The sequence below is a fragment of the Callithrix jacchus genome, chromosome X, assembly GCF_049354715.1.
Source record: "Callithrix jacchus isolate 240 chromosome X, calJac240_pri, whole genome shotgun sequence".
NCBI lineage: Eukaryota > Metazoa > Chordata > Mammalia > Primates > Cebidae > Callithrix > Callithrix jacchus.
Window position 1 is genome coordinate 83,583,502 of NC_133524.1, and position 26,122 is coordinate 83,609,623.

Sequence of the window (26,122 nt, forward strand, 5' to 3'; positions counted from 1 at the left end):
CAAGATAAAAACAGGGGCAAAACCTGGTCTCTTAGATCTGAACGACTAAATCTTTAAATTGCTTTTATTCCTTAACAACTTTACCAAATTTCTTTCCTTTTTTTTCTTTTTTTTTTTTTTGAGACGGAGTTTCGCTCTTGTTACCCAGGCTGGAGTGCAATGGCGTGATCTCGGCTCACCGCAACCTTTGCCTCCTGGGTTCAGGCAATTCTCCTGCCTCAGCCTCCTGAGTAGCTGGGATTACAGGCACGCGCCACCGTGCCCAGCTAATTTTTTGTATATTTTTTAGTAGAGACGGGGTTTCCCCATGTTGACCTGGATGGTCTCGATATCTTGATCTCGTGATCCACCCACCTCGGCCTCCCAAAGTGCTGGGATTACAGGCTTGAGCCCCCACGCCCGGCCAGGATTTTTAAAGTAATTAGAGCCATTTCAAAATAAAACATCCTTTACAGCCAAACTTATTCGCCTGGAAATTTCAAACACAGTAAGTAATCCAATGCAAGTTATTTCAACAGAGAGTTTAATAGCCATTTTTGTCAAAACATCTGTTGAATACAATTTGGGATTTTTTAAATAAAAAAACTGGTAAATACAAACATTTCTGTTAGTGCTGTTTTATTCTTTTTTGATACTTAAATTTGTTGAAGTGTTTTCTGCCTCTGCTATCTCTTCCCAATTGTCCTTTTTTGCCCCTTATTACTTTCTTCCCACAACGGTACCTATAAAGCAAAAAAATTTCAGTGCTTTTTAAAAATGTTTTGTGGCTGCCTATATCCCAATCTATTATGTTAGAGTCACATCAATGTATTTTGAAAGTAACGATCATCACAACTTCTTGGCATTTTAACCCCATACAATTTGAAATTGAAACAGTAGGAAGAGATTCAAAGGATGGTTCTTAAACCTGGTTGATGAAATGAGAAAAGAAGAAAATATGTTGTAGAAAGAGGCAGAAAAATCCAATTTAGGATATTTGTGGCTAATTAAGGGAGCGAAAAGAACCACAGATTTCTCTTTGATCCTGCTGAGTACAACTAGGTCTAAATAAAATTCAGTAAGTTTCCAACATTATTTATATTTTAGTAGAATTATCAGAGATGTTACCATAGCCATGTAGTTGGTAACGTGCTGTAAAGATATGAAGCCTGGATTTCACTCCCTGAATAACTAAGCCTCTAGAGAAGAGGAGCACAGGAAAAACAAAACAAAACAAAACAAAACAAAACAAAACAAAACAAAACAACCTTCCCCGCAAAGAAAACCACCTTGGTTTTAGAGAATGAATAGCTTGACAAAGGGTCTTAAAACAACTTTGATAGATCCGATACGGTGGCTCACACCTGTAATCCCAGCACTTTGGGAGGCCAAGTTGGGCGGATCACAAGGTCAGGAGTTCCAGACCATCCTGGCCAATATGGTGAAACCCTGTCTCTATTAAAAATAAAATAACAATAATTATAAAAATTAGCCGGCCGCGGTGGCGCGCACCTGTTGTCCCAGTTACCCGGGAGGCTGAGGCAGGAGAATTGCTTGAACCCAGGAGGCGGAGGTTGCAACGAGCCGAGATGGTACCATTGCACTCCAGCCTGGGCGATAGAGTGAGACTCCGTCTTAAAAAACAAACAAAACCACTTTGCTAAGGCGATCTAAACACTATACCCTGTGTGGAAAAGACCATTTCTTTTCCTTGGCTTGGAATGTACCCTGCGTAGACATTTTGTTCTATAAGCTCTAGTACGTTTGGGGCACTTGATGAGCAGGGGAAGTGGAATCTTGTTTAGGACCAGAGCTGTAATCACTGGACCTTCAAAGCCCACGGAGGAGGAAGGAAAATGCACGTTCAAGAGTGCAAACCCTCGCCCTTTCCTCATATTCCATAAGAACTGTTTTGAGTCCTAAATAAACATTACCTATGAATTTCAGCGGGGAGCAGGGCCAGGGCAATCCCAAGACTAAGGGACGGGGACACGGACAAGTCTGTTCCAGGACAGTGGCGGAAGTGCCATAAAATGAAGCGTCCATCTGCCACCCACGAAGCAAGTCTCTCTGTTTCCCGAAGTGTTCACAGGCTCACCACGCTTCCTGAATGTCAGTGCGAGTTAGCAAACAGAACTCTGATCTGAGTGCGATCTCGGACGTTTGTTCCTCTGCGCGCTAGTAGCGGAAAATTTACACCAAGCGCCCTAGTTGGGCCGAAGTGCTGAGGTGTTTACTTCTGAACTGGCTAGCGTCTTTCTCCTGGAAGCTGGGCGAAGCCACCTATTAGCCCCTTGCAGAGTTTGGGAACGATGCACAAGTGGAATTGGAGCTGCCACCTCACTTTCCACTAACTAACCCGTGTGTAGGGTGGCGGAAAGGGCATGGCGCTTTGCGTTCCCACGCCTACACCAGCGGAGCGCGGAGCGGATGGGTTCACAGCGTAGGCCACTTTGAGAACTCTGCGTGACAATTGGGAGTTCTCTTGTCTGGTTGAGAGGGAAGACGCGGAGGAACCACACCGCCCCCTTCCCGAGCTGGATCGCTGTTCACCGTCGAGCCTGAACCCACTCAGGTAGTCGGACGCCGGCCAGGGAGTCTCCACCTCCTCTTCAGCGGCAGCCATTCGGAGCGCTCGGGTGCAGAAGGGCTGGGGCCCATTGGCTATGGGGCGCTGCCAGTCTCGGAAGGGGGTGTGGTGGGGGTGGGGTCTGGGGCCTCTGCGGGTCCGGGCTGCTCACTGTTTGCTGGGTGAGCTTGAGCGCGAGCCGGCTGCGGAAGACTTGTGAACAGTTCGGAGCCAGCGAGAGCGCGCCAGCGAGAGCGAGAGTGAGGGAGTGAGTGCGAGGGGATCTAGAGAAGTCAGGGCGAGAAAGCGAGCACCGGACGACTCACGATTGAGACAGAGTGACCATGGCTGTCTCCGCATCTCCGGTGATCTCCGCAACTTCCAGCGGTGCCGGCGTCCCTGGGGGCTTATTCCGGGCCGAACCCCTGTACTCGACTCCCGGAGAGCCCCCTCGTCTCACTCCTAATATGATCAATAGTTTCATGGTTAACCACGGCGGCAGTGCCGGAGGTGGCGGGGTCAGCAGTGGCGGCGGCGGCAGCGGCAACACGAACACTAACGAGTGCCGCATGGTCGACCTGCACGGGATGAAGGTGGCTTCGTTCCTGATGGACGGCCAGGAACTGATCTGCCTGCCGCAAGTCTTTGATCTTTTTCTCAAGCACCTGGTCGGAGGGTTGCACACTGTGTACACCAAATTGAAGAGACTGGATATATCCCCCGTGGTGTGTACTGTCGAGCAGGTCCGGATCCTCCGCGGGCTTGGGGCCATCCAGCCCGGGGTAAACCGCTGCAAACTCATCACCAGGAAAGACTTCGAAACTTTGTTCACCGATTGCACCAATGCCAGGTGAGACACTCCTTTCTTGGCTTTCCCGCTTCTCTTACCCCTTTGGGCTCTTTTGCATGCCTCACCACCCTCATCCAACTTTGTTTGTAGAGACTGACTCTTAACTAGTTTGCCTCTATACTTCACGGTGTAAATCGATGGGGAAAGAAGACTAGAAGGATTCATTAATGCCGGTGCCTTCTAGTCCGCGCTCAGTGCTGGGGCTTGGGTCTAAAAAAGTCCCGCAGAAACTTGAGTTTGCAGTCCTCCGTTGAAACTTCCCAGCCTTTTGCCCATATCTTGCATGGCTTTTGGCTGCTTGTGGTTATTTGTCAATTTCTCTATTTGGTTTTCTTTCCTGCTCTTTTGTGGCCGCATGGGTCGGATAGGTTTTCTTCTGAACACGGAAACCAAGGGCTTTCTCTGGGGGCTGGCTGAGCTGTAAACTGGGCTCCTAAGCTGGCAAGCCAGAACACAGCATTTGGGGCATGGAGGGGGTGGGAAGTCTAGAATCCATCCCAGAGGGTGATTCGATCCCTATCCCGTGTGTTTGTTGTGAGAGTGTGTGGGGTGTGGTGTTGACGTTTGTGGTGGTGTTGTGTGTGTGTGTTTGTGTGTGTGTGTGTGGGTGCAAGTGCGTGTGTAAACGTATGCTTACGCTTGCTGCGCAAAGCTCCCCAGTACACGATACAGGAAAGTCGATACTGTTTTTCAAAAAGGACCACGACAAATATCACTTTCCTGGGATCGTTTGTTTTGGGTTATCTGCAGAGGGCAATGTGGGGGCATGAATCACTGTGACTGGGACTGGATTGAAGGTTGGTGTACAACAAGTTGAGAGATTTTCTAGAGAGGATGCTCTCAGCTCTTCCAGAGAACAGTTGGAAGGTTCTCATTCCCTTAAAGACAGGATTCCTTAAATGATGATGGCCAGCTTCCCTGGTTGTAAGTGTACCTTCTTCATATCACAGTTTAGAAGTACACTGGAGAATAAATGTCCGTTTGCATATGAGAAGCAAATAGTGTTCAATGTTTCTGAGTTTAAAAAGAAAAGAACTTATACTCAACATTATCTGACTTTTTAAACACCTGTGAATTAGTCTTCTAGTGTTTATTCCATCTCCAGGTTGGTAACATCTCAGAAAAGCACAGATCTGGCACATGAAATTAGCATACAAACCAAAAAAATCACCATCACGTGGTTAAAAGGAGCAAAGAGTTTTGTTGTAAAACAGCCCTACTGCTTATCATTTTGCAAAAAAAAAAACTTTTGCCAAGGCACACTTTCTCAAAATGAACTTTAAATCATAAAATCTGAGTCTATGAACTAAAACTGTAACAGTTTGCCACATCTTTGTAAAATCCAAATTGCCATGTACAGTGGAATGACCTCACAACTTGTAGGCAAACTGTTGCTTACTGCTACGATAAGATAATGCTACAAACTTAGAAGAGAACCTTTTTTCTTCTTCTTTTTCTTCCATTGAGGAGTGGTGCTTTTCTGTGTTCAAGCAATTAAACAGAAAACTATTTATGTGAGAACCTCTACCTGATTCATATTTAGGGCTTACGAAGCTGGTTTATTATATCAGCTTTTCTTAAGGAAGATAGATGGCCTTAAAACACAAAGGATAACGGCTCCTTCAATAAAACAGGCAATTATGGATTGTAAGAGTAAAAAGACAATTTTATTTTGACTACAATGCATTTTATTAGTACACAAACTAAAAGGGTTACAAGGGACTTCAGATAGTGGCCATCTAATTCATTTGTTACCGTTCAAAAACACTCAAACATTTAAATAATTGTAGACAGGAAAACCTATTCTCTTATTAACTCTCTCTCTCTTGATCAGTCTCTGTGCTATCCATCCCTGTTCTTTCTCTCTACCCCCTCTTTCTTATAAATGCCTATTCTTAAAGTGGAACAATTAATACACTTAGGAAATTCTTCCTCAATTAATTTGCACATTCTTGAGAAAAATCTATGACTATGACTTTCAAAGAAATGGATTAGTATTTTAATGTGATTTTGAATGGTTTTGTCTATAAATGGAAACTTTTCCTTAATTTTTATTAGGTACTTACTAAAGGGAAAAATCCAGAGGCAGGTGATCTTATACTATTTTTGGACCCTGTTATACCATGTATTTTTAGGTTATTATTTTTATCTAAATAACTTTTATTTACTTCTTATCATAGCAATGCTAAGTTTTTTGTGTTGAATTGCTTTTGTGTGTATAAAGGTGATAGAGAAATTAAATATGTAGGAAGAAATATATCTGTGATGTGATGCATGTGCCTTCTATTGCGTTTTCTTTTCTTTGTGGGTATTTGGTTTATTATAGTCATATTTTAAAGCTGTTACAAGTATTGCAATTTATAATAGTAAAAATTTATGAAGTATATTCTATGAATGCAATCCATCAGTGAAGATGAGGAAAACTACTAGAAAATTGCAATTTTTGATGGAAGAAAACCACAATTTCTGGGAAAAATCTAATTAGTGATAAATTGATATCAACACATTTTACTGATTCGAAGTTCCCTCCCAACCACATTGTTAAAATTACAAAATATAATAATGTATTTGATAAATGCTTTATGACTTTAGGTAAGATTATTTACAGAAATGTATACTTGAAGTTATTCCAAAAATCGGAATTATTAAAGGAAATTGTGAAATTTTTAAATCAACAGTATTTCTGTGACTTTTCTATTCAGTGAAAAGAAGGTAAAGGATGTAAATAAGAAGGAAATCCAAGAGAGGCAAAGTAAGGTAGATGAGACTCAAGGCCAGTAAGAGAGTAGAAATGCAGGAAAAGAGCAGAATGATGCCTTGAGATGGAGTGAAAGATGGAACAGAAGAGCTTATAAGAGATGCCCCAGATGAGTGATGTAACAATGGAGATCTGGCTAAAGAGGATTGTCCTTCAGGACTCGTGACTTCTTAGTGCTTCCAGCTAAGAGCAGGAAGGGGGGATGTGCAAGGAAAAAGTAAATGTTTAGTGAGTGGAAACTCTTACACACTTCTTATTTCAAAGAAGACATTCATCTTCATCTCTTGATGGATGAATGTTCATAATATATTGTTGAATGGAAGTCCTATTTGTAATGGTGTCATTGGCAATTTTCTTTTGCTATATGATAAACATTTCTTCCCCTCTCTGTCAAGTATGTGGGGAAGAGTGCAAGTCCTGACTTAGAGTGTTTGGAATGCTTTCTATGCTATCCCAGAACACGCAAAATGGACTGTTTTCAAATTGTTCATTTTCAAGGACCTTAAGTTATTGCCACTAAGTGACATTTTGATTTGGTTCAGTGTCCATTATGTGCATCAATGAAAAATGAATGAGTAAAATATATACATAACTGTTTCTTTGATAGTACTGAAAGTCACAGCAAGAACTATCAGTGCTTTATATGAACAATTTTGTTGTTAGCCAATTATCGAAAGAATTAGTTGTCTTCCTAGAAAAGAAGTTGAGGAATAATATCTGCTTCAACTACTAGAGAGGTAGTAAGACTGAAACTCTTGATCATTCATTGTTCTGTTCGACAGGTCAAGGTTTACATTACTGTAATTTCAAAGAGCTGTACAACATTTTTCCTTCATGCCTGTTAATGTCCAAAATTAATTATATTATTTTGAGGATTATTTTTAGAATGATGATAAAAATACTCAGCACCAAATGGGAAAAATTATTATACTGTTCTGGATTTTGTTTTTTGAGATAAAGCACTGTGATTTCTGTTTAATTTTTTGTACAACAAAACTTAGAGTTTTTAATACAAGAGGAAACAGGCAGGTTTAAAAAGCAAATGTTGAAAATTTTCACTCTTATGCAGTAAGTTTTTCTTACTAAATTCTAAGTTTAGTGCAGCAGTAAAACATTAAATTAAAATTGGTTTCCCTAAATATGAAAATTACTGAACAATCAACACATTTTAGTGTTTCTCTTTTTACCTACCTATCAATATAAAAGTAACATTGTCAGATTTCATGACCAGCATTTAATTTTGTTTGAGTGCCAACTGATTAAATGTTATTTAGTCATTTAGAATCAAATGGGTGCTTGAAGAAACAAGAAGTTATATGATTAAGAAAACATTTTAATAATGCATTTGGAGACATGATTCAACACATACTCAAACAAATAGAATTCAGTTTTTAAAGTTAAAACTTCCAATTATAGTTTCCTGTTATTTTGATAGTATATAAACAGAACATAAATATACTTTGATATTAAAATGATTTTTAATGTCTAAGCACATTTTACATTTTAAAACTATTTTCAAATACTAGATATATGGTTACTGTGAGCACTCAATGAGTTTGGCTTCGTATTCACACTTGATGAATACTTTATAGTTCATGATCCATGCAGAGTAGCATAATTTAGTTTGAAAATTGATGTTTTACATTTACGGTTAGGCAACATGAAATTTTTGAAGAACTTGAATCACTTCTCTGAGCTAATATTTTGTATGGCTTACATTTTCGGTAATGATAAAAACATTTTAGAAATGAATCTGTGTAGTAAATGCACATTTTATTTCATAGGACGATGAAAGTATAGTCATATTGTCTGTTAAAAGCAGCCGAATGGTCAACAATAATCTGTCCTTTATAAGAAGAATGATGTCAAGATTTTAATCAAAGCAATTATAATTATATGTCAATGCATAGACCTTCCATGTTGACATTCATTTAAAATATACGCTTCTGAATAACCAACAGTTTTGTATTTAACTACTTTAGTTGGTATTCGTATGTGCCTCACTCATTTATTAGGTGATGGATACTACATTAAAGAAATGATCCATGACATGATGCAGTATATCTTTAGATTTTTATGTATCATATTATCCTCAATGTATAGCACATCAATGTCAATAAATAATTAGGGCATGATGGTCTTCAGATGTTAATGTTTTATTTGGTTTTACACAGGAAATACCTAATACCTATAGAAGATATCAAGTCTGAATTATTTGATGCTTTCTTAGGTAATCTTATTTTATCTTAAGGAAATTCATAGATGTCTTTAACATGCTTCTAGCAGACAAATATAATTGTGAAAAGCCTAACCACAACATGTTATATTTAAGTTGGCAATCCAGCTCTCCAGTGGAACTTTAACTTATGCATTTAGGGATACAAATGATATGGGGTTATCTACTCTGTACATTTAAAATATGTATTGAAACCATCCTAATTGATCCAAAACTGAAAATATTATGTTTTTGGAAAAAAGACGTCAAACCTTTCTCTCAAAGCAAAACGATTAGGTATTAATGATATTCTTGTTGCATATTCAGAAAGCCTTTGGTAGCATTTTTTCCTCCTTTTCTTCCCTTTCACCATCTCAACCTGCAAAACTCTGCACTGTCACTTCAGATCACACAATTCGAAAAAGATAAAACAACATTTAAACACATTTGCTTTGGAAGGGAAATTGAGCATTTGCACCCAATAAGCCTGATTGTGGCACTGCATGCAAATTGTGTTTTGATTTATCTCTTTTACACTTTTTTCCATTTGAATTGATCTTGCATTAATTTCACCAAGCAGCTCTGTGAGGCTGCAGATGTTGCCCTGTGTTTAATAAATCAATGAGACAGATCTGAATGAATCACTTCAGATGGATTCTCTGCTCGGTTTGATGTCTAGATGTTATTCTTAGCTTGTTATCATGACAGATGCATTAATGTTCCCATACACTGCCAGCAATGTCAAAGAGATTGAAGCTTTTAAAGTGGCGGCATCCCTTTTTCCATTTTCTGCTAGAACAACTAAATTTATTTTATTTGAGAATCAGAGAAAAATACCAACCCGACCTTAAGATTTTTCATGGGAAAGAGTCTCAATACTCATGCTATATTGTGAACTATTTCAAAATGGTGGAAATCACCATATTAAAACCTAAATATAGTGTAGATGTTTTATAGTGCCTCTACATTAATATTTAATCATAGGAGGAAAAATGAGAATTAGTAATATATGATTGGGACATATTGAAAGTGTCACTATAAATAGAATAATACTGTATCCAAATTGATTACAGAAGGGCGTCAGTTTTTAAATCCTTACTAATAAGCTTTTTGTTGGCTTAATGCAGCTGCAATATACACTTATGAAGGGATTTAGAACTCCTTCAGGATTCATTTTTTTTTTTTTAGTAAGAAGGAGACAGCCTGTTCATTGTGTATTTATCATTTATTCACTTTGTAATGCTGAAAATTCCAGGAAAGTTTATTTCATTTTAGTATACTTATATTCTGGGTAATTATTTGTAAATCATAAATTTTCCAGTAACAATAAATGCTGCTTTCATAGCTTAATTCCTTAAAGTATAGAAAAGCATATGGTCACCAAAAGGAACTTTGATATAACTCTAGTGAAATTTATTACTTACCTTCATTAAATATCATAACTACCATACTGCATTTCATTTGACCCATGGCTTTGTTTCCTTGATTCTGAGAGAGAAATAGTGCTCTCAATTTATATGAAATATTTTGAATTTAATACTGTGGGTGATATAAGTTTTTAGTTGGTCTGATATTTGGTAATGCAAATTTAAAAAAGGAGGTTCAAATTTTCTCTTATCTAGCTTTCTGAAGAATATATATTTTTAAAAAATCAGTTTTTAGAAGTAGATCCTCTTTGAAAGCCTTTACGGTATTCCTTAATCACAATATTATTCTTACCTTTATTAGAATAGGAAAAGAGTAAACACCAGCAAATGATACTGTTTAGATCTCAAATTCAGGAAAAATTGTATCTCCAGTGGTTAGGCTGATGTTGGATGTTTATGATACACACTATTATCTATGGTAGAGTTTAAAGGGAAGTTTAAAATGAACTTCAATGAATTATGGACAATAGTTAACTCTTTTTCCAAATTTTCTTTAAAACGTGTAAATGCCTTCATGGTGGTATATTACCACATCCTTCTTCAACACTAAATTTTATGTTAAAATTGGCAAAAATATTATACTGAGACTGTGAATTTAAGAAGTAACACAAATGATTTTATGCAAAATTGAATATAATATATTTTAAGAACACATTGGTATCTTTATCAGTACCTATCCTCATATCCTTAAAAGAGAACTGAATTTGTTACATAAAACAAAACCTTGGGTTTATAATAATAATTTCTAAGGAGTCATTTTTTAACTCCAGTAATGTTCATTGAAAAGGTTCATTAAGCCTAATATTGTATGTATATTAGACACTTAACTCACATTTGTTGAATGAATACAACTATGCATACACATATGCACATATTTATTCCTCTTATTAGAATTCTTTGCAGAATATGACGTTCCTCAGCAAAAGGTAAGAAATAGTTAAATAAAGTACGCAGTTATTGAAGAGATACTAATCCTGAAATTTTAAATCCAATGTAAAACAATTTGTAATCATGCCATAAACCTTTCACAAATACACATGAAAAGTATCAAAATCTAATATATGAAGTTAGAATATTTAAAATGAAGTTATCTTCAGAGAAAGTATGACTTCTTGATATTTCCCTTTAGTGAAAACCCAGTAGAGATGCTCTAATATTATGGAAAAGCAAGAATTAATAAATAAAATGAGCCTAAAACCATAAAATGATTATCAGTGATTTAGATTTATAGTAGATATCCGCACTAACCCTGTAACAGTTGACTTGTGATCCTGTTTTCAAACAGTAAATGCATGCCTGTTCAAAATGAGTTGGTCAAAAGGTTTTCCTCTCTTCTTTCTAGTCTGTGAATAGAAATACAGATACATGTTAAAAAGAATGATTTGATTTTTTCCTGAATATCTTAAGACCCAATCCAATAAAAACACAAATTTTCATTAAGTATCTTCCTCACCACCCATTTAAAAGAATAACATGGTTCTTTCAGGTATAATAAATTTTGAAGAGTAAAATTTCCTTTAATCTAGGACCCCTGGAGTTGAAACTATTTGTATCTGGGTACCATTTTTTACCCATTAAAATTACTTTGTTTATTAGAGCAAATTGTGGTGGAAACTTTGTAATTATACTACTGGAAAAAATATATAGTATAGGAAAGTTTAAAAAATAATAAACCACAGTATTTTTATTGCTATGTAATCTTTTTATTTTTAAACAAATTGACTGCTTAATAGTGTATAATGTAATATGTATACAAAGATATATAGCATTCGATTGCAATTGTGTACAATGATCTTATCAGGTTGCTGGCAACTACTAGCTGGTAACCGCATTTGGGCTACATTTAGTCTATCTGCTATTTATGTGATGGGTTAAAAAGAAAAAAGTAATATTGATCTGTCGCCGGATTAAAGTTTGAAATGGGCAACAGCCTGAACACAAAAGCCTTTTTTTTATGATTTCTCAGCTTGCCATTGATCTAGTTTTATTGCATTCATTATTTATTAAAAGAATTTGCAAGCTAAACATAACGTTAAGCTAGTTTGCACACAGGGACCGCACTTAGGAAATTGAATGGAAATTGCATTAGAGATGAACATCTGTGCTATTTTTCCACTCATGTGTTTATGGGTTTGTATGAAAGGTGTATTGGATTAACAGTTATAACCATTATAGCTTACAGCAATATGTTAGTTTCTGAGCTTTCAGTTATTTTGAGAGAAGTCTATCTCTCATATTTGTCTAAAAAGTATAGTACTATCATCACAAACACTATTAATTATGTATTTATTTTTACAAACAATATTTAGATAATTTTTAATTATACTGTTAATGCGTTATCTACATTATGTATCCATTATGAGATATTCTGCTATACTGAAGTAAACACGTTTTGAAAATATATTCAATTATCATATAAGACTATATTATCTCTTAATGGCTTTTGGTAGTAGGGTATATAGGTGCAATTTACACAATACCTTTTTTTTTTTTTTTGGAGATGGAGTTTCGCTGTTGTTACCCAGGCTGGAGTGCAATGGCACGATCTCGGCTCACTGCAACCTCCACCTTCTGGGTTCAAGCAATTCTCCTGCCTCAGCCTCCCGAGTAGCTGGGACTACAGACGTGCACCACCATGCCCAGCTAATTTTTTGTATTTTTAGTAGAGACCGAGTTTCACCTTGTTGACCAGGATGGTCTCGATCTCTTGACTTCGTGATCCACCCGCCTGGGCCTCCCAAAGTGCTGGGATTATAGGCGTGAGCCACTGCGCCCGGCCTACACAATACGTATTTTAAGAATCTTGATTTAATGCCATATTAAAGCATACTAAATTCACAGAAACTATATAAAAACTTTAATATGATCAACAATGAAATATTATATATGTAGTTAAAGCCTTGATTATTCTAAAATGATGGTAAGCATGGAGACACTGAAGACTTGCTCTATATAACACTACTGATGAGAAGATGGGATGCATTATGATATGATTACCCTTTTGGGTTCAAGCCAAGGAAGTTTAATTACCAAACCTCAAGTTGACCTCACCAAAGGACATAAGTTAGACCCCAGTGAGTATAGGGGTTTTGTTTGTGTTTTGTTTTTGTTTTGGACAAGGTCTGGCTCTGTCACCTAGGCTGGAGTGCAGTGGCAACCAATAAGTATGTCTTTTGATGTATTATCTTTAAGCCATAGACATTTGGAAAGTTCATGTATATCTACTTAATTATTGGAATTTAAATACAATTTTTAAAACTTCTTCATAATCATTTCGATCGCTCATGATTAGATTTGTTATGATAGCCTTTGTGTGCTGTGCTGTGTGTGTGTGTGTGTGTGTGTGTGTGTGGTGTGTATCCAGCACTTATTAAAGGTATTCTTTGTGGTGCCAGGCAGTGGTCTAGGTGCTAAGTGATGTGAACGAAATGAACAAAACGGTCTGTTCTTTCATGGACCTTATAGTCTACCATCATGCTACCATTAGCTTCAGGTATATAAACTGTATTATCCTTCCTATTTATTTATTTATTTATTTATTTTGAGATGGAGTTTCGCTCTTGTTACCCAGGCTGTAGTGCAATGGCGCGATCTCAGCTCACCACAACCTCCGCCTCCTGGGTTCGGGCAATTCTGCCCCAGCCTCCTGAGTAGCTGGGATTACAGGCATGCGCCACCGTGCCCAGCTGATTTTTTGTATTTTTAGTAGAGACGGGGTTTCACCATGTTGACCAGGATGGTCTCGATCTCTTGACCTCGTGATCCACCCGCCTCGGCCTCCCAAATATATTTATTAAATTATGAAATATTTATTTGAGATTACAAAATTTTTGCCACATGTATTGATGAATAATCCTTCAATTTCCTGTCCCATATCTGCTTCATGTGTTATATCAGTAAACATTAAATTCTTTTTCAGTCTTTAGAATTATACCAGAAAGGTCCAACTAAAAACAGTCAGTTATTAAGATACAAAACAAGGTATTTTAGTTTATTAGTGCAGAAAGTATACTCATATTACAAATAAAGTACACATAAAAAGGAGCATGAAATAAAACATGTATTTTCACTTAGGAATGACCATAATTGATCTCAGTAACTTTTTAATGATATATATTTGTTAAAACGGATATGAATCCTTAAAATTCAAAAAATTAATCAATCCATGAGACACGTTTTTGTAATAAAACGTGCAACTGTGGATTTTTAAAAATTTTATGTTAAAAAGCTAGCTTTGATTTGTGTTAAGAGTTTTAAACCAGTAAGATACTCAATCTCAGAGCTTTATTTTCTTTACATGTGGTCCTGTACAATATTATTCCAAAGATTAAAACAGAGATGAATTATTTTTGTTCATCCAGAGTACATTGATCCTTAAATATGTTATATTTAAATGTAAATAACTTTAGAAGACCAGATTATTTGCAAACCAGATTTTTGCAATGTTTAATGTTACTGTTAAACTTGCTGCTTTGAAAATATCCTGTAATCTGCTAAACTTCTACATTTATTTTGTAGAAAAATCTATGAGTTCCACCTAAGTTTTTTCTGAGGTATACAAAAGGGGAATTTATTCACAGAAAAAAATTACTGCATTTTACATTTAATTTAATTAATTTATTTATTTATTTTTGAGAACGAGTTTCGCTCCTGTTACCCAGGCTGTTGTGCAATGGTGCGATCTCGGCTCACTGCAACCTCCACCTCCTGGGTTCAAGCAATTCTCCTGCCACAGCCTCCCGAGTAGCTGGGACTAGAGGCGCGCACCACCATGCCCAGCTAATTTTTGTATTTTTAGTAGGGACAGGGTTTCACCTTGTTGACCAGGATGGTCTCGATCTCTTGACCTCGTGATCCACCCGCCTGGGCCTCCCAAAGTGCTGGGATTATAGGCGTTAGCTCCCGCGCCCGGCCTGCATTGTGCATTTTATACATAGCACGCAGTCTTTAGGTCTCACTTTATAAGCCAATTAGCATATTTACTTTAAACATATAACTATATATAATATATGATATTTTCCAATTCAATTCATTTTAACAAATATTTACTAAGTACCTACTATGTGGAAGCCTTCTTATCAGGGGAAAATGATGATTCTAAGAACTTGCTACATTCTTATTGTCTCATCTCTAGATTATCTCGGTTGAGTTTTATGGTTTCATGGTTAATTCTCAGCTATCCTACATTAGTGGAAGGAAGAGTAAATGATACATATAATTAAAAAATGTGGAAAATTAAAATAACATTGATTTGGCATTGTGGTGCATTATAAAATGTTCTCTGCATATTTACCTATCAAAATATATTTTACTTATTCTAATATTAAATTTTATTTGCATTTTTTCCTCATTAAACTCTGTTTTCATGGGTCTCCAAATTCTGACAGATTTTGGTCAGGTTCTTTCCATTAAAAAGTACTGATTTTAAAAACTAATAACTTAAATCTGCCACATGCAAAAACAGAAACAAAAAACCAAAGTGGTCCACAGAACATTCTTCTTTCCTTCTGAAGGTTTTACAATGCATTGTTATCATTAACCAGTCTTTTACTATTAAACTTAAATGGCCATTGAAAGAAGCAGTTCTGAGACTCTTCTTCCATGACTGGTAAAGACTGAGGTGGAAGGGATTAGGGATAATACTCATTTAGCCTTCCGAGCTTTCTGCACAGATTGGTGACCTTGCCAGCTCCAGCAGTCTTCTGGTCTTCTGCTTTGATGACACCCACAGCAACTGTCTATCTCATATCACAAACGGCAAAGTGACCCAGAAGAGGATAGTCTGAGAAACTCTCAATACACATGAGCTTTCCAGGAACCTATCAATGATCGCAGCATCCCCAGACTTCAAGAATTTAGAGCCATCTTCCAGCTTCTTACTAGAACGGTGATCAATCTGTTCCTTCAGCTCAGCAAACTTGCATTCAGTGTGTGCCATGTGGCATTCTAGCACAGGGGCATAGCCAGCACTGATTTGGCCTGGATGGTTCAGGATAATCACCTGAGCAGTGATGCCAGCTACTTTCATTGGTGGGCCATTTTTGCTGTCACCAGCAACGTTGCCATGATGAACATCCTTGACAGACACATTATTGGCATTGAAGCCCACATTGTCCCCAGGAACAAAGCTTTATTTCATTTCACTCAAAGCTTCCTGGTGCATTTCAACAGACTATATTTCAGTTCTAATATTAACTGCAGCAAAGATGATCACCAAACCAGGTCTGAGAAAACCAGTCTTCACTTGACCAACAGGCAAAGTACCAATACCACTAATTCTGTGGACATCCTGGAGAAGCAGGCACAAGGGCTTGTCAGCTGGATGAGATGGTGGTAGGATGCAGTCCAGAGCCTCAAGCAGCGTGATTCCACTGGCATTGCCAATCTTACGGGTAACTTTCCATCCCTTGAACCAAGGCACGTTAGCACTTGGCTCCAGAATGTTGTCACCATTCCAACCAGAAATGGCACAAATGCTACTGTGTCGGGGTTGTAGCCAATTTTCTTTCTCTTTTTTGCTTTGTTTTGTTTAAAATTTATTTCATTGTTTTCTTTTTCTTTTTTTTACTACATTTTAGGTTTTGGGGTACATGTAAAGAACATGCAAGATTGTTGCATAGGTACACACATGGCAGTGTGATTTGCTGCCTTCCTCCCCATCACCTATATCTGGCATTTCCCCCATGCTATCTCTCCCCAACTCCCCACACCCCTCTGTCCCTCCTGTATTTCCCCCTGACAGACCCCAGTGTGTGATGCTTCCCTCCCTGTATCCATGTGTTCTCATTGTTCAACACCCAGCTATGAGTGAGAACATGCAGTGTTTGATTTTCTGTTCTTGTGTCAGTTTGCTGAGAATGATGGTTTCCAGATTCATCCATGTCCCCACAAAGGACATGAACTCATCGTTTTTTATGGCTGCATAGTATTCCATGGTGTACATGTGCCACATTTTCCCTGTCCAGTCTATCATCGATGGGCATTTGGGTTGGATCCAGGTCTTTGCTATTGTAAACAATGCCTCAATGAACATTCATGTCCATGTTTCCTTATAGTACAATGATTTATAATCCTTTGGCCATATACCCAGTAATGGGATTGCTGGGTCAAATAAAATTTCTATTTCTAGGTCCTTGAGAAATCACCACACTGTCTTCCACAATGGTTGAACTAATTTACACTCCCACCAGCAGTGTAAAACATTCCTATTTCTCCACATCCTCTCCAGCATCTGTTGTCTCCAGATTTTTTAATGATCGCCATTCTAACTGGCGTGAGATGGTATCTCAATGTGGTTTTGATTTGCATTTCTCTGATAACCAATAATGATGAGCATTTTTCATATATTTGTTGGCCTCATGCGTATCTTCTTTTGTAAAGTGTCTGTTCATATCCTTTGCCCACTTTTGAATGGGTTTGTTTGTTTTTTTCTTGTATATCTGTTTTAGTTGTTTGTAGATTCTGGATATCAGCCCTTTGTCAGATGGGTAGATTGCAAATATTTTTTCCCATTCTGTTGGTTGCCGATTCACTCTAATGGCTGTTTCTTTTGTGCACAGAAGCTGTGGAGTTTTACTAGGTCCCATTTGTCTATTTTGGCTTTTGTTGCCAATGCTTTTGGTGTTTTGGTCATGAAGTCCTTTCCTATGCCTATGACCTGAATGGTTTTGCCTATATTTTCTTCTAGGGTTTTTATGGTGTTAGGTCTTATGTTTAAGTCTTTAATCCATCTGGAGTTAATTTTAGTGTAAGGTGTCAGGAAGGGGTCCAGTTTCTGCTTTATGCACATTGCTAGCCAGTTTTCCCAACACCATTTTTTAAACAGGGAATACATTTCCTGTTGCTTGTTTTTGTCAGATTTTTCAAAGATGAGATGGTTGTAGATGTGTGGTGTTGCCTCTGAGGCCTCTGTTCTGTTCCATTGGTTTATATCTCTGTTTTGGTACCAGTACCATGCTGTTTTGATTACTGTAGCCTTGTAGTATAGTTTGAAGTTTAGTAGTGTGATGCCTCCAGCTTTGTTCTTTTTGCTTAGAATTGACTTGGGTATGTAGGCTCTCTTTTGGTTTCATATGAAGATTAAGGTGGTTTTTTTCCAGTTCTGTGAAGAAGGTCATTGGTAGCTTGATGGGGATAGTGTTGAACCTGTAAATTACTTTGGGCAGTATGGCCATTTTCACATCTTTGTAGTTATTGACTTTCAGATGTAGTCTCTGAGTGAATGTCGTTTGTTGATGATTAAGTTATTTATTTCTGTTTCTTACTTTTCCTTCTAACCATCAGGTCCCTCTGCTGTAGGACTGCTGAGGTCCACTCCAGGCCATGCTTGCTTGGGGATCACCTGCAGTGGCTGTAGAACATTAAAGTTGCTGCCAGTTTCTTCTTCTTCTATCTTTGTCCCAGAAGGATACCTGTCAGATGTCAGTCTGAGCTATCCTTTATGAGGTGACTCTTTGGATATATGGGGGTCAGGGAGCCACTTGAAGAGACAGTCTGTTCTTTATAGGAGCTCAAGTGCTGAGCTGTGAGCTCTGTTATTCCATTCAGAGCTGCTGGGCAGGTATGTTTAAGTCTGCTGCAGCAGAACTCATAAACACCTTTTTTTCCCCCAAGTGCTCTGTCCCTGGGAGTTAGGGCTTTATTTATAAGTTTCTGTCATGCTGCTGCCTTTTTTCAGAGCTGCCCTGCCCAGCGAGGAGGCAGCCTAGATAGAGTCAGCCTGCAGAGGCTTTGCTGAGCTGTTGTGGGCTCTGCCCAGCTGCCTTGTGAAATTCCCTGCAGTCTTGTTTATAGGAGTATAGTTAGAACTACCTCGGCAATGGTGGCCCACCTCTGTAATGGCAGACTGCCTCAGCAATGGTGGGCTGAGGGCTGTCTCAGCAATGGCGGACTACCTCGGTAGTGGTGGACTGCCTCGGTAATGGTGGACACACCTCCCCCACAGAGTTGGACCCTCCAGGGTTCAGCTGTGCTTGCTATGAAACTCTCAATCCAGAGCGATTCAGATTGTGGTTTTTTGTGGGGGTGGGACTGGCCGAGCCTGATCACCTAGCTCCCTGCCTCAGACCCCCTTTTTTTTCAGTTGAATGGGTGACTCTGTATCCCAGGTGTCCCAGTCACCAGTTGAAATGGCACCCGGATTTTTGTGATTTCTTGTGTGTAGACCCACTGCGCTGGCTCAAACAGCCACTGGAGACTTGTGGTGCTTTTTCACCCAGGAATCTCCTGGCCAGGCTCCCTGTTTCAGTCCCCTTTTTATCAACTGAATGGGTGACTCTATCTCCCAGGCATTCCAGTCGCCTGTTGAAAACACACTGGGATCTGTGTGATTTCCTGTGTTGTGACCCACTGCGCTGGCTGAAACAGCCAGGTGGAGATTCGTGGTGCTTTTTTTCCCAGGAATCTGCTGGCCTGGCTCCCTGTTTCAGTCCCCTTTTTATCAGTTGAATGGGTGACTGTCTCCCAGAAGCTCCAATCACCAGCTAACACAGTGCCCGGATCCATGTACTTTGTGCGGAGACCCGGCATGCTGGCCAAAACAGCTGTGCTGGCGACCCGTGGGGCTCCTCTGCCTGGGAATCTCCTGGTCTGTGGGCAATAAAAATCCATCTGGAAATGTGGCATCCACTCACCCTCCGCACTTTCGCTGGGAGCTACTATTCTGAGCTGCTCCTAATCAGCCATCTTGGATCCTTCTCCCGCGAATTTTCTTTAATGTAAGTGCTGACTTCCTTAACGATTTTCTCGTATTTCTTCTGGCTGTAGAGTGGCTCAGTAGAATCCATTTTGATAACACCAACAATTAGTTGTTTCCCCAGAAGGGCTTGCTCACTGGTCTGCACACTCTTGGAGATACCAGCTTCAAATTCACCAACACCAGAAGCAACAATCAGGAGAGCACACTTAGCCTGGGATGTCCCTGTAATCATGTTCTTAATGGATACAGTAGTCATTACAGGTGTTAGCAGATCAAAACTTGGCATACTGCATGATGCCACTTGTTAACTTTAGCACACATTGCTATGGTTAGAACCCCTAAATAACCATCTTCTATAAGTTAAATAAAAATTTATTGATCCCAGAGAAATCATAGCTTTGGGTTGGAACATACTGATGACTATAACTCTAAATCATATTTTGGCAAAGTGTTTCTACTCTGTGAAGAGAATAATTAATTGATTTCAACTTGCATTATATAGTCTCGATGCTGATGATATCCTGTTAGAATTGGTGATTTTGGTGCTCGCTTCGGCAGCACATATACTAAAATTGGAACGATACAGAGAAGATTAGCATGGCCCCTGCGCAAGGATGACACGCAAATTCGTGAAGCGTTCCATATTTTTTTGTTTCTCTGAAAGAAATACAAGAGAATTTGAAAACAAAAATTGTGGATTCTCCAGAGAAGCTAAAGAATTATAAAGAAAAAGTGAAAGATAAAGTCCAGAAGCTTAAAAATGCCAGGCAAGAAGTGGTAGAGAAATATGAACTCTATGGAGATTCAGTTGACTGCCTACCTTCATGTCAGTTGGAAGTGCAGTTATATCGAAAGAAAATACAGGACCTTTCAGATAATAAGGAAAAATTAGCCAGTATCTTAAAGGAGAGCCTGAACTTGGAGGACCAAATTGAGAGTGGTGAGTCAGAACTGAAGAAATTGAAGACTGAAGAAAATTCGTTCAAAAGACTGATGATTGTGAAGAAGGAAAAACTTGCCACAGTGCAGTTCAAAATAAATAAGAAGCACGAAGATGTTAAGCAATACAAACGCACAGTAATTGAGGATTGCAATAAAGTTCAAGAGAAAAGAGGTGCTGTCTGTAAGCAAGTAACCACAATTAATCAAGAAATCCAGAAATACAAATTTGAAATTCAGCAACTAAAAGATGCTACGGAAAGGGAGAAGCTGAAGTTCCAGGAAATATTTTTAAACTTGAAAACTGCTTTGGAGAAATACCACGAAGGTATTGAAAAGGCCACAGAGGACTCTTATGCTAAGATAGATGAGAAGACAGCTGAACTGAAGAGGAAGATGTTCAAAATGTCAACCTGACTAATAAAATTACATGTCTTTTTGTAAAAAAAAAAAAAAAAAAAAAAAAAGAATTGGTGATTTTGATGATGGGCACATATACAAATATTGTGAACTCTGAAGACAGTAGTAGCTGCTCCAGTGTGTAATTGGTATATGTACATTTGATGTAGCCACATTCTTACATTTGCAGTTCTTTTGGATTGTTCCTTGTCGTGCTGGAGGACTGACAGGTTTTTGTTTCTTTAGAGGCATGTTATTTTTTTATAAAGTTGTATGATGTTTACATAATCCCTATTCTGCCACAATCTAAAGCTTTTATTATTATTCTTTTTTTTTCAAGTGAAAGCAAATTTATTAAGAAAGTAAAGGAATAAAGGAATGGCCACTCCATATGCAGAGCAGCCTAAATAAAGCTTTTATTATTCTTTACAGTTTAGTCCCACTGCATTGGATGGTAGATATTCTGTGTATTCAGTTTGGTGTTTTGTTTTTGTTTTTTTGTTTCCAAGACTGGCCTCAGTTTTTAAATGTAAATAAAATCCAAGAATTCCTTTTTTGAGGTCTTTTTCTACATTAATGGGAACTATGTAAAAGCCTTTGTCCTGTATGGATACATGTTTCTTCAAAGAAGCAGCAGGGAAGCTCAATAATTTTGTGTTCTGTTTAGTTAAGAAGCCTCTTAATTTTACAGGACTATATTTGGGTTATGTTACCTTTGATGGAGCTCTATTTGGGTATGAACAAAGGAATTAAGCTAATAAAGGGTGGTGAAACTTGATGAGAAAATGTTTCTAATGTAATTAGAGAATGGACCAGGAACTAACTGATAGGTGGGAAGTAGGCAGTATAGAGTGTACTGAAAAAGGCGTAACCATAGACTTCTTGAACGAATTATCTCTTTTAGTTGTCTTCATTTTTGTGGTAAGATTAATCAGATTAAAGAACAGGAAGAAAAGACATACAAATATTAGCTGTGAATAAAAAGAAAAACACTAAAGGCAAAACGTAGAAATGTTATTCCATTTGAGGTGAACTGGTAGCATTAAAAACCATAATAAAACACTTGTATACATTTTGTATTAAAGTAATATTCCTTTAGCATTCCTGTAAATGTTACTTTAATTAAAAAACTATGAAGTGTCCATTTACATATTCTTGGTAAATGTTCTTACTATTCCTGCCCTGTTTGATTGATTCTAGCTTGCCATAGCAAATTTTTGAAACGTGTTGAGAATAAATTATTTATATTTTTTTGTATACATTTTTTAGGTAAAAGTTTTTTGAAAATTTATTTTTTTCATTTTTGTGGTTACTTAGTAAATGTATATATTTTTGGGGTACATTAGATATTTTGACATAGGCATGCAATGTGAAATAACCATATCATGGAGAATGAGGTATCCATCCCCTCAAGCATTTATCCTTTGAGTTACAAACAATCTAATTACTCTCTAAGTTATTTTACAATGTACAATTAAGTTATTATTGACTCTACTTACCCTATTGTACTAGTAAATAGTAGGTCTTATTCATTCTCTCTAACTATATTTTTGTACACATTAACCATCCCCACCTTCCCTCCTGCCCCCCACTACCTTTCCAAGCCTTTGGTAACCATCCTTCTACTCTCTGTGTTCATTAGTTCAATTGTTTTGATTTTAAGATCCCACAAATAAGCAAGAACATGTGATGTTTGTCTTCCTGTGCCTGGATTATTTCACTCAGCATAATGATCTCCAGTTCCATACATGGTGTTGCAAGTTACTGGGTCTCATGTTTTTATGGCTAATAGTACTCCATTGTGTGTATATACCACATTTTCTTTTCTTAATGTTTATTTTAGAATCGAGAATGCCTGTGAAGGTTTGTTATATAAGTAAACTCATGTAACTGGGATTTCTTATACAGATTATTTCATCACCCAGGAATTAAGCCAAGTACCTAATAGTAATCTTTTCTGCTCCTCTCCCTCTTCCCATCCTCCCCACTCAAGTATATCCCAGTGTCTGTTGTTTCCTTCTTTGTGTTCATAAGTTCTCATTATTTAGCTACTACTTACAAGTGAGAATATGTGGTATTTAGTTTTCTGTTCTTGCATTAGTTTGCTGAGGATAATAGCCTCCAGCCTACCACAAAAGACACAATCTTACTCTTTTTTATGCCTGCATAGTATTCCATGGTGTATATGTATCACATTTTCTTTATCCATTCTGTCATTGATGGACATTTATGTTGATTCTATGCCTTTGCTACTGTGAATAGTGCTGCAATGAATAGACATGTGCATGTGTCTTTATAGTAAAATTGTTTGTATTCCTTTTGGTTATGCTGGGTCGAATGGTAGTTCTGCTTTTCACTTGAGGAATCACCATACTGTTTTACACAATGGTTGAACTAATTAACACTCTGCCCAACAGTGTATAAGTGTTCCCTGTTCTCTGCAACCTTGTCAGCATGTAATTTTTTATTGCTTTCTCATAATAGCCATTCTGACTGGTGTGAGATGTATCTCATTGTCATTTTGATTTGATTTCTCTAATGAGTGATATTGAACTTTCTTCGTATGCTTGTTGGTCTCATGTCTGTCTTTTGAAAAGTGTCTTTTCATGTTCTTTGCTCATTTTTTTTAATGGGGTGATGTGTTTTTCTCTTGTAAATTTGTCTAAGTTTCTTAATATTACCTTTATCAAATGCAGTTTACAAATACCTTTCCCATTCTGTAGGTTGTCTGTTTACTCTGTTGATAGTTTCTTTTGCTGTGCAGAGCTCTTAAATTTAATTAGATTCCATTTGTCAATTTTTGCTTTTGTTGTGATTGCTTTTGGTGTCTTTGTCATGAAATCTTTGCCCTTCCTATGTCTAGGATGGTATTGCCTAGGTTATCTTCCAGGGTTTTAATAGTTTTGGATGTTACATTTAAGTCTTTGATCCATCTTGAGTTGATTTTAGTATATGGTGTAAGGAATGTGTCCAGCTTCAGTCTTCTGCATATGTCTAGCCAGTTATCCCAGCACCATCTATTGAATAGGGAGTCTTTTCCTCATTGATTGTCTTTGTTAGGTTTGTCGAAGATCAGGTACTTGTAGGTGTGTTGCTTTATTTCTGGGTTCTGTGTTCTGTTCCATTGGTCTATTTATTTGTCTGTTCTTGTACCAGTGCCCTGCTGTTTTGGTTACTGTAGCCCTGTAGTATAGTGTGAAGTTGGGTAATGTGATGTCTTCAGCTTTGTTCTTTGTTGTTGTTTTTCTTTTGCTTAGCCCTTGGCTATTCACGCTTTTTTTTTGGTTCCATATGAATTTTAAAACAGTTTTTTTGTAGTATTGTGAAGAATGTCATTGGTAGTTTGATAAGAATAGCATCGAATCTGTAAATTGCTTTGGGCAGTATGGTCATTTTAATGATATTGATTCTTTCTGCCCATAAGCTTGGACGTTTTTCCATTTGCTTGTGTCTTCTCTGATTTTTTTGAGCAGTGTTCTGTAATTCTCATTGTGGATATCTTTCACCTCCTTGGTTTGCTGTGTTCATAGGTATTTTATTTTTGGCGGGTTATTGTGTACCACATTTTCTTTATCCATTCATCTGTTGATGGAACTTAGGTTGCTTCCAAATCTTCGCTATTGTAAACAGTGCTGCAACAAACAAGGGAGTGAAGATATCTCTTTGATTATAACTGATTTCCTTTCTTTTGTGTATATACTGTGCAGTAGTATTGTTCAATCATAGTGTAGCTCAATTTTTAGTCTTTTGAGGACGCTCCAAACTGTTCTCCATAGTTGTACTAATTTACATTTCCACTAACAATGTATGAAAGTCCCCTTTTCTCTACATCCTCACCAGGATTTATTATTGCCTGTTCTTTGGATATAAGTGATTTAAACTGGTGTGAGATGGTATCTCATTGGAGTTTTGATTTGCATTTCTCTGATGATAATGATGTTGGGCATCTTTTCATATGCTTGTTTGCAATTTGTATGTCTTCTTTTGAAAAATGCCTTCTCAAATCTTTTGCCCATTTTTTTGATTGGATTAATAGATTTTTCATATAGAGTTGTTTGAGCTCCTTATATATTCTGGTTATTAATCCTTTGTCACATGGGTAGTTTGCAAATATTTTATTCTATTTCGTGGGTTCTCTCTTCAATTTGTTAAATGTATCCTTTGCTGTGTGGAAGCTTTTTAACTGGATGTGATCCCAGTTATATAGGCAACCCAAAGCCTATACTTGTGGGGTATTGCTCAAAAAATCTCATCCCAGACCAATATCCTGGAGATTTTCCCCAAACTTTTCTTTCTTTTTTTTCTTCTGATGGTTCACTGTTGGCATACAGAAATTCTACAGATTTTTGTATGGTGAATTTGCATCCTGTAACTTTACTTAATTTATCAGTTCTAACAGCTATCTTGTGGAGTCTTTACTTTTTTCCAAATATAAGATCATAACATCTGCAAACAAGATAATTTGACTTCTTCCTTTTCAAGTTGGCTGCATTTTATATCTTTCTCTTGCCTGATTGCTCTAGCTAGGCCTTCCAATACTATGTTGAATAACAGTGGTGACCGTGGGCATACTTGTTTTGTTCCAGATCTTAGAGGAAAGGCTTTCAGTTTTTCCCCATTTAGTGTGATGCTAGCTGTGGGTGTTTCATACATGGCTTTTATTATGTTGAGGTATATTCTTTCTATCCCCAATTTTTTGAGGCTTTTTACTATGAAGGGATGTTCGACTTTACCAAATGCTTTTCTAGCGTCATTTGAAATGATTATGTAGATTTTATCCTTCATTCTGTTGATATGATGTGTCACAACAATTGTGTATGTTGAACCAGCCTTACATCCCAGCGATAAATCCCACTTGGTCATGTTGAATGATCTTTCTAATGTATTCCTGAATTTGGATTGCTAGTGTTTTATTGAGGATTTTCGCATCAAATTCATAGGAGATACTAGACTGTAGTTTTGATTTTTTGATGTGTTTTTGTCTGGTTTTGGTATCAGGTTAATACTGGCCTCATAGATTGATTTTATAAGTATTCCCTCCTCCTCTATTTTTTGGAATAGTTTGAGTAGTATTTGGATTCATTCTTTTTTTTTTGAGATGGAGTTTTGCTCTTGTTACCCAGGCTGGAGTGCAATGGCGAGATCTCGGCTCACCGCAACCTCCGCCTCCTGGGTTCAGGCAATTCTCCTGCCTCAGCCTCCTGAGTAGCTGGGATTACAGGCACGCGCTACAGTGCCCAGCTAATTTTTTGTATTTTTAGTAGAGACGGGGTTTCACCAAGTTGACGA

The 26,122-nt window shown here is 37.7% G+C and overlaps 1 protein-coding gene, 1 non-coding gene and 1 pseudogene across 14 annotated transcripts in view; all 3 read left to right on the forward strand.

The window, feature by feature from the left end:
• Positions 1-2,718: 2,718 nt before the first annotated feature.
• Positions 2,719-26,122, forward strand: part of DACH2 (dachshund family transcription factor 2) — a 647,423-nt gene continuing 624,019 nt past the window's right edge. For all 12 annotated transcript variants that reach the window (XM_035288190.3, XM_008989565.4, XM_035288191.3 and 9 more), the window contains exon 1: positions 2,719-3,398. In XM_035288190.3, the coding sequence (XP_035144081.1) occupies positions 2,893-3,398 (506 nt within the window). In that variant the 5' untranslated portion in view covers positions 2,719-2,892. The remainder of the gene's footprint in view (positions 3,399-26,122) is intronic.
• On the forward strand, positions 15,863-20,896 carry LOC128930720 (kinetochore protein Nuf2 pseudogene; annotated as a pseudogene). Its single transcript, XR_013531802.1, has 2 exons — positions 15,863-16,131; positions 20,131-20,896. The product of XR_013531802.1 is annotated as a kinetochore protein Nuf2 pseudogene (transcript).
• On the forward strand, positions 20,038-20,144 carry LOC118150714 (U6 spliceosomal RNA). The gene has a single exon (XR_004738868.1). It is a non-coding gene; the product is annotated as a U6 spliceosomal RNA (small nuclear RNA).